This window comes from Belonocnema kinseyi, chromosome 4 (assembly GCF_010883055.1).
Source record: "Belonocnema kinseyi isolate 2016_QV_RU_SX_M_011 chromosome 4, B_treatae_v1, whole genome shotgun sequence".
NCBI classification, from domain to species: Eukaryota; Metazoa; Arthropoda; class Insecta; order Hymenoptera; family Cynipidae; genus Belonocnema; species Belonocnema kinseyi.
In genome coordinates this window covers 100,533,669-100,542,865 of record NC_046660.1, presented here as the reverse complement: position 1 = coordinate 100,542,865, position 9,197 = coordinate 100,533,669, and the positions used below count along the sequence as shown (strand labels likewise).

General features: G+C 32.1%; 1 protein-coding gene across 1 annotated transcript in view; it reads left to right on the top strand.

The window, feature by feature from the left end:
- Positions 1 to 3,205: 3,205 nt before the first annotated feature.
- LOC117171323 overlaps positions 3,206 to 9,197 on the top strand; it is a 17,170-nt gene continuing 11,178 nt past the window's right edge. The window contains exon 1 of the mRNA XM_033358531.1: positions 3,206 to 3,449. Coding sequence (XP_033214422.1) covers positions 3,402 to 3,449 — 48 coding nt within the window. The 5' untranslated portion in view covers positions 3,206 to 3,401. The remainder of the gene's footprint in view (positions 3,450 to 9,197) is intronic.

The window sequence follows — 9,197 nt, the reverse complement described above, 5'->3', positions numbered from 1 at the left end:
TTAGGATTAAAAATTAATAACATGAAAATTGAAAATTTCTCTCTCATTATAATTTCCCCTGAAACTACCCTTCCACGTTAACCTATGCAGCGGACCATATATATGTATGAAAAAAACATAAAAAATAATAAAACTTACAAAACACTGTTAGCCGATATTTTTAGCTCTTTTTTTGCTCTTCGGTAATATATAATACGTTACTCAAAAACTAACCCTAAGTCATACATATCCTCCCCTCATAATCAAAAACGTTTAAAAAGTTGGAAAAACCACCTTGAACAATGCACAAATAATTTAGAACTCCAAATTGATTACATGACACTTCAAAATTTCCCCCTGTTCATAATTTTCCCGAAAAACTACTCTTCCACGTAAATCTCTGCAGTGGAACATATATATGGATGAAAAAAGCATAAAAAATAATACAACTTAGTTGGAAAACAACCTTTAACAATGCAAAAATTATTTAGAATTCCAAACTAATTACATGAAACTTAAAAATTTTCCCCTCTTGATAATTTTACTGAAAAACTACTCTTCCACGTGAACGTATGAAACGTAAGATATATATATATATATATGGAAAAAGGATAAAAATAATAGAACTTAGAAAACACTGTTAGTCGATTTTTTGGCTCTTTTTTTGCTCTTCGATAATATATAATACGTTACCCCTAAGTCAAACATACCCTTCCCTCGTCATCAAAAACCTTTTAAAAGTTGGAATACCACCCTGAACAATGTAAAAATGATTTAGAACTCCAATTGATTACATCTTCCAGCGGAAAATGTTCTGTTGCATACGTTCACGTAAAAGGGTACTTTTTTGAGGAAACGATGATAAGGGGGAAATTTCGAAGTGTAATGCAATTAATTTTGAGCTTTAAAGCATCTCTACATTTTAAAAGGTGGGTTTTCAACTCTTCAAACGTTTTTAATCACGAGGAGAGGGTATGTATGACCTATATATATATATATATTTTTTTTTTTATGCACACGTTCACGTAGAAGGGTAGTTTTTTGAGGAAATGATAATGAGAGGGAAATTTTAAAGTGTAATGTAATTAATGTTGAGCTCTAAAGCATGTCTACATTTTTTAAGGTGGTTTTTCAACTCTTAAAACGTTTTATTTCACGAGAGGTATGTATGTATCACTTAGAGGGTGTTTTTTGGAAACGAATTATATATTATTACGGAGCAAAAAAGAAGAAAAAAATATCGACTAACAGTGTTTTCTAAGTTTTATTACTTTTTATGCTTTTCTCATACAAATATATGTTACGCTGCATACGCTTATGTTTAGGGGCAGTTTTTTGAGATAATTTGATAGAGGGGAAAATTTTCAAGTGTCATATAATTAATTTGTTATTTTAAATCATGTTTACATTATTCAAGGTAGTTTTTCATCTTTTAAACCGTTTCTAATCACGAGGGGTAGGTATGTATGACTCAGGGGTTGTTTTTCGGAAACGTATTATATATTGTCAAAGAGCAATAAAAGAGGAAAAAAATATCAGCTATCATTGTCTACTAAGTTTGAATATTTTTAATGCTTTTTTCATACATATATACGTTCTATTGCATGCGTTCACGTGGAATGGTAGTTTTGGGAAATTATAAATAGCGCGAAATTTTCAAGTGTCATGTGATTACTTTGATGCCCTAAAACATGTTTACATTGTTGAAGGTAGTTTTCCCATTTTGAAAACGTTTTTGATCGCAGGGGGTAGTTATGTAAGACGTAGGGGTAGTTTTTTAGGAAACGTAATATATGTCATCATAGAGCAAAAAAAATAAAAAAAACTCTCGTAGGTGGCAGCGCTGAGTGGACGTCCTGCTAGCACCGGCACCCTTTTCTCCGAAGTTTAAAGAGCAAAAAAAATTTTTTTAGCATAAAATTAGCAAGAAAAAAAGCCAAAAAATATGGCGTATTCCATTTTATAATTTTCCTTGGTAGCGGCGCTGTGTGGACGGACCTCTGAGGAAGGTCTCTACGAAATCCTCGTTAATCCGGTATCAGTCACTGTTGTCTGACTTTCTGATTTCTGAGTGACCAGCCCCTCAGCGCGCCACGTGTGTTTCAAACGAAAACTGCCGAAGACGCATTGAATGCAAGTGCATTTACTCAATTCAATACGATTGAATACGACTGGGAACAAATTACACAATCAGCAACAATTTACACCGATTCAACTTTTGATTACTCTTAATCGTTGTAAATCGTGTCCAAATTATTATTTCTAGAAGGGAAGATATAGATTTTGACAGGAATTTGAAATTTACAACTGATTTTGCAGTTTACTTTACAATTAAACAAAATTACAAATAGCTATTAGAAATAGCAATAAGTGGAATTAATAACAGAACTAGTTATTGAACTTTTCTAATTTTTTAAAACTTGGATTAAAACTTACTTCATTTCTCCGTATTTCTTAGTTTCTTACTAACCAAAAACTTGTTCTTAAAGTTTCGATTTTGTATGGCATCTAAAACTTATGACGTCACATAGCTAAGTGAAGGATATCCAAATTATTGAATCGAGCTTACATTAGGTTGTTTTTAAAACACAAACGACTTCATTCAAATATATTTCAGTTTAATATATTTTTATCAGACATTCTTTAAGGATTATTATTTTTGAATCACATAAATAAATCGTTGAAACAAAGATATTATATAGCCGACTGAAGAATGTTAAACCACAACTTATCTCAAAATTAAACAAGTTATAATAATCAGTGAAAATAATAGAGGAAGAAAAAAGGGGTATAAAATAATTATAATTAATGGCAGAATTCGTTCTGAAACTTTTGTAATTTTTAAAAATGTTCAAAATGTTTGCTGTTTCTAAAACAAAAATTACTTGATTCAAATATATATATATTTTAGCAATTCATTGTTTTTTGCTCATATTTGACGTCAATTTACTCTTATTGCATCATCTATACACAGTTACTATTTTATTTGCAATAAGATACAGCAGACCGTAAATATTATTGCTTAACATTTTTCAATGTTTCAATTAAGACAGCTTTTGTGGATTCAGTCGGTGTCATAAATAATACGTGAATGTACATCAGTTAGTAGCGTCACCTTAATCATCAAATAAACATTAATTATTTTGAAACGAATAGATAAATTTGCATAATAAGATAAAAATGTAGTATGGACGTGGCTAGTCATCTTGTTTTTAGAACGATTAGTGCAAATTTTGCAAGTAAACTAAATTGGCGGCCTGTAGAAGAGAAGGGAAATCCATCCGTCTCACGAGGGATATTCGGGGGAAAATCTGAGGAAATAAGCATTGCGATTTCGTATAAAAGTCCAACTGTACGTACTAGGAGGACACAGTTCTATTTTATCTTTGATAAGAAATAGAAAGTAAACGAATTCTTTAACCATGAATTTTGCCATCTTTTACTGCTTACTGGGATTCTGCGCCTTCAGCGTAAGTTATTTTCCAAATTTCGAAAACGATTTATTTTAATCGATTACTTTCACCTAAAAAACGAAATAAGAGATAAACGGTTCAATTTCAAACAAAACTATGAACTAAAGAATTTATTATTATTAATGATAGTGATAACGAAGCCACATATCAGAAAAAAAGTGCGCGGAGCTAAAAAAGTGACCTATACATAGTGTTGTATAATTGGCCGAGATTAGCCGAAATCGAAAATTTTGGAATTTTCTGCTTACCAGTTTTTTTTTAATTCAAATTTGAATTTTTATTCAAGATTGATTTTTTCTAAGTTGGCTGCTTAGCATTCGGCAATGTTTTTTGAATATGTTGAATTTATTTTTTCAAAGTGGTTCTTTTCAAAAGTAATGTAGAACAACGTGAGATTAACAATTTTAGGCTTTGTTCATTTAGCTAGTAAACAAAGAAAAAATCAAATTTTAAGTCTTGAACTAAATATCATCGACTTAGGGCGTGCATGGGTACCCCTCTAATTTTCAACGCTGATCATTTTGGGCTATATAAAATGTGTGATTGCATTATAAGAAAGTCAAATATTCTTCGATGTTCGCAAAAATTTCGTCAATTTTCCGCAAAAAGGCGATGAAATAAACAAAAAATGTACCGAAACGCCCTCTGGCGCCACTCCAAAATTAAAATAAATGCAAAAATTGGATTCCTTCACCCCGAAAACTCCCGGATACACATTTTTTTATCCAAAAAAATGTATTTTTGTCTTTTTTATACAACGTCTAGGTCACGCTTTGGAAAAAAAGCTTACCTTGAAAAATTGGGAGGCTCGAAATTCATTTTAGAGGTATGGTTTCTTGGGCAAAAATACGCAACTCGGCCAAAAATTTGACCCGCCCTAATATGTGTGTGTGTGTGTTTGTGTATACATATATTTATCAAGGAATACAATTTTTGTTTAATTCATAAGCACTCTTTCTATTTTGATCAATTTTGAGAGCGGCAAAAAACCTTGAACAGCCTAGAGTGTGCAGGGTGACACATTCTGCACGCCCGTCCGGATCGATGCGTACCGTGAAAACCGTATATAGACTTGTTCAAATTTGTTTGTCGCGCACAACATTTCTTAAGATGCATAGTACGGAAGAAATGGCCATTTGAAAAATGTTACCAAATTTCAATTTCGAAACGCTATAAATTTAATCTGAAAGAGAACAGGATTTTTTTCTAATTTGAATAAACTAAGATGAAGTAGATTAAATGTGTAAATAATTTTTGTTTTTCGATTTTGATGCAGTAACTTGTAAATACATTATGTTTGCAGAGGTGGCATGATATGGCTATGTAGAACTTACAAAACATTGTCTTCCTATTTCATTTAATAAAGCTGTAAATGTGACACAAGCGCCTTTTATTAAACTTTTAGAGGCGGGCAGAAGAAAAAAATCAGTTGAGACGTCCCATAAACTTTTGGAGTCCCATACTATTCAAACATCATCTCCTGGTTCATTTAGTTTTTTTTTAAAAATAATTAACGCTGATAAATTTGATAATTGCATGAATATGGCATAAAAATTCTAGCATTTCTCTGGCAAAATGTAGATCAAACGTAATGTAAGGCTGATTTTTGGGAGATATTTAAAAATCATCCCCTGGCTCATTTAGTATTTTTAAAAATAATGGATGCTAATCCATTTGATTATTGTGTAAAATATAGGAAGAAATCCTAGCATTTCTCTGGGAAAATTTAGATCGACATTACGACAGGGGTGGTTTTGGGGGGATATTGAAACAGAGTACTCTGGCTCATTTAGTTTTCTACAAATAATTAGGACTAATCAATATGATGATTGTGTAAAATATGGCAAGAAATCCTCGCAGTCTTCTAGGATAATTAAGATCATCTTCACTAATGCAGAAGTGGTTTTTGAGATGGTTAGGGGGAGGGTGTGAAATATCATAAAAAAATGATTGGACCTTGTCCAACAGATATCTGAGTTTCGAAGAACATGTTTTTTTGACTCATATTTATTTTTTCGATTTACGATTGGACCGTAAGAAATAAATAATTTGAAATCTACGATTTGAAATCAATAAATATCAACGGTCGAAGAAAGGATTAATTTGTTTCATCAAATCATTTTACGAGAGCTTTCAAACCTATTGAATCCTGCTGTGGAGAAAAATGTTACCAAAAGTTTTCAAATGTGCAACAAGAAAAAGTACATACAAATTTTTGGAATCTCGGGAACTATAATGAACAAAATGTGTTTCTCAGAGGATTTTTAAAATGCAAGGATCTTATCCAAACAAATGCAGGTGGAGTACGCGAAAGTTGTCTTAAATTAACAGAAAATTAAACAAAAATGATTGAAGAGCATTGCGAATCAATTCCACATCGCAGTTCACATTACAAACGAAATTCTACCAACCTAAAATATTTTTATAATCCTTCATTAAATCTTGTAGAACTTTACAAATGATTCGAAAAATATTATAAAGAAAAAACGGGGGCTAAATTGACAATAAGTCAAACCGTTTATTTTAAGTATTTTAACCGAAATGTTGGCTTCAGTTTTAAATTACCTAGAACTGACGTGTGCAATACCTGCTACAAAAACGAGACAAATGTAGAGGTAAACGAAGAAGTAATTAATCACAAAAACAATGTTGAAATTTATTTGAAGTTAAAAAAGCAAATACTCTCTGAAAATAATAGTCTATGCTGTGAATTTGATTTTGCACAGAATTTGCCACTACCAAATATACCCGTGTCCGCGAAGTCTTACCTACGTTTAGCATGGCTTTTTCTATTTAACGTACATGTACATACTATGAACCAGAGTTACATGTTCCCTATTCTTGAGGGAATTGTAAAGAAGGGTGCTAACTCTGTTTGCAGTTTTATCAAATACGCGGTATTAAAAGAATTTGCTAAAGACAAGTTCAACAGCATAACATTATTTTCAGACTCATGTCCTGGACAAAATAAAAACTACACAGTGTTTCATTTTTTGGTTTTATTGTCCATTTATTTACCAAGCGAGATTAAATATGTGTTTCCAGTTCGAGGCCATTCCTATTGCCAGTGCGATAGGAAATTTGGCACATATTCGCAAAAGCTGAAAAAATTAGAACGGATTGAAACTGAAACTGAATATGTAGAAATGATTCGCAATGCTCGTTCACCTTCATTCACAATGATCGAGAAGTGTGAAGATCTTCTGCAGGATTTTGAAAAATGTTTCAAAGGAAAAAAGGAGAAAGCCAAAAAATTTCCAAATCAGCAAAGCGTTCGTTTTGCATGTTTTTCCTGATGGAAAAGTGGATGTTTTTGACAACTATGAGTTGCAAAATCCAACCACTTTTTTCTTCAAACCTACGCTTAAACTAGAAAATCTTTCGAAAAGACCTCCGCCCCGAATTGGATTAAAAGCTGGCAAAATAAAGGATGAAAAAATCTCTTCCAGTATTTAAGCGCTAAAGGAAAAGAATTTTTCGAATCATATTTTTTAAAAGTACAAACTCAGAATCCAGATGCCGAAGAAAGTGAAGAGAGTGACGAAAATGACTAAAAGTCGTTTCTAATAAAATATTGTTTGATTAATTTATTCTTGTTCAATAATATACATAATATTATATGTTAAATGTTTGATAAATAAATTATTTTAATGATAATATCTGGAGTTACTGCTGTGCATTTGTTTTGGTAAGACTGACTTGACCTTCACGTCGTTCGCTGCAGCGCGTACGTAGCCGGCCAGGCACGTTTTTGGGCAGCGTCAAGATTACCGCTTGGATTTTAAAACATTCATAATTTTTGAACTATTAATCCAATTGATCTAAAACTTTCCAGAAATCTGCTTTGAACCTTAATGAACAACTTTCTCAATGAAAGCTTTCCGTAGCTTAAAATTCGTTCGCTAAACGAGGCGCTTGAAGGTTAAAATTCATGATTTTTGCATTGCCTCAAAAAAATTAATAACTTTTTTGTTTATTACAATATTCTCGTTTTTCTTTCTTAGATAGTTTCAGAAGACTTAAACACATACTTTGTATTGGGGAAATCGGGAAATGATGAAAATTGGCTAAATTAGCGCGAGTCGAAGTGAAAAAAGATTGGAATTTTTCGTTTTCAAAAAGTCCACTTTTTAGCAATTATCTCAAAAACTACATAACCTATAAATTTTTGCAAGAGAAAAAAAGATGTGCCTTGAAATTCTCTACAAGTATCAGTCTTTAAAATTGAAATTAGAAAGATTTTAGAAATTGACACTCAGGACAATACTTCTCAGGCTGAATCCGGCCGTGTCACCTTTTGGTCGCCAGCGGTTCAATTAAGCTATTGGAGGGATCAGAATAAGAACTCTTAATTCAAGAAAATAACGCTAATTTATAGCTAGATGTTGATGATACAAGTAATTATTTCAAATGAATCTGTTATATCATCAGTGAATGTTACTTTACCGATAGTAGATCAACCCTCCAATCCATGAAGGCAGAAAATCTACACAATGTCGATCAAGTTAAGAATCTTCAATAACAGAAAATGCTTAACGTCTTAATAAAACTAGATGGAAAATAATATTTTTCAATTAAAAAATATTTCTTGAAAAAAAAGATCCTACTCCATCTTCACTCCATTGGGAATCCATTTTCCATCTAGTCTTATTAAGACGTTAAGCATTTTCTGTTATTCAAGATTCTTAATTTGATCGATATTGTGTAGATGTTCTGCCTTAATGGATTGAAGGGTTGATCTACTGTCGGTAAGGTAACATTCACTGATGATATAACAGATTCATTTAAAATAATTAATTGTATCAGCAACATCTAGCAAACTTCTAGCAACATCTAGCAACATCTTTTAATTTTAAAAATATTATTTTCCATATAGTCTTATTAAGACGTTAAGCATTTTTGTTATTGAATATTCTTAACTTGTTCGATATTGTGTAGATTTTCTGCCTTCATGGATTGGAGGGTTGATCTACTGTCGGTAAGGTAACATTCACTGATGATATAACAGATTTATTTAAAATAATTAACTATTTTTATTGAAAATAGAAAAACTGGTCTGGGCCTTGCCAGCGCCACTTTTTGAATGGGGCAAAATAGGGCAATTTCTACACGGGTGCAAGTGCAATTAGGTTTTTTTGGAATATTTTCCTTAATCATTACTTTTTTGTGAATTTTTATTACACTGTAAAAAAAATTGAGCTGTGACAGAGATATTATTCCTTATTATAGTCAAACATTTAGCTGAAAACAAACGAAGGAATTTAGAAAGATCCCTGGATCAGCGAAAATGAATATCCTTGACCATTTCCCATATACCAGGGATATCGTATAGTCAAACCCCTAATAAGTATAGATAGAATAGGGATATTAAGAACAGGTGTCTGAAGCAATTATCGGAAGAGCGCCGGTGCATTATGGGAGCAGCAAAATAAAATGGCGACGGTCTAATCGGGAGCAGTGACAGTTGAGATTTACTTTGGACAATTAAACGCTTTTTAACACTTATTGTGCGCGATTGTTAATATTAAATGGAGTTTATGATGCAGTAATAATGATTTACATTTGTTTCGATTCTAGGCGATAAATACCAGGTGTATACATATGAAACCGGTATTGCCATCTAGCGGACAGTAGGCACACTCGAGGCACTGTCGGAACTTACCATTTGTGCTAATTGGCGTATTGTCATCTGTCAACAAAATCCAATACCAAACATTTCAAGTTTCATATGACATCGTGATTTTT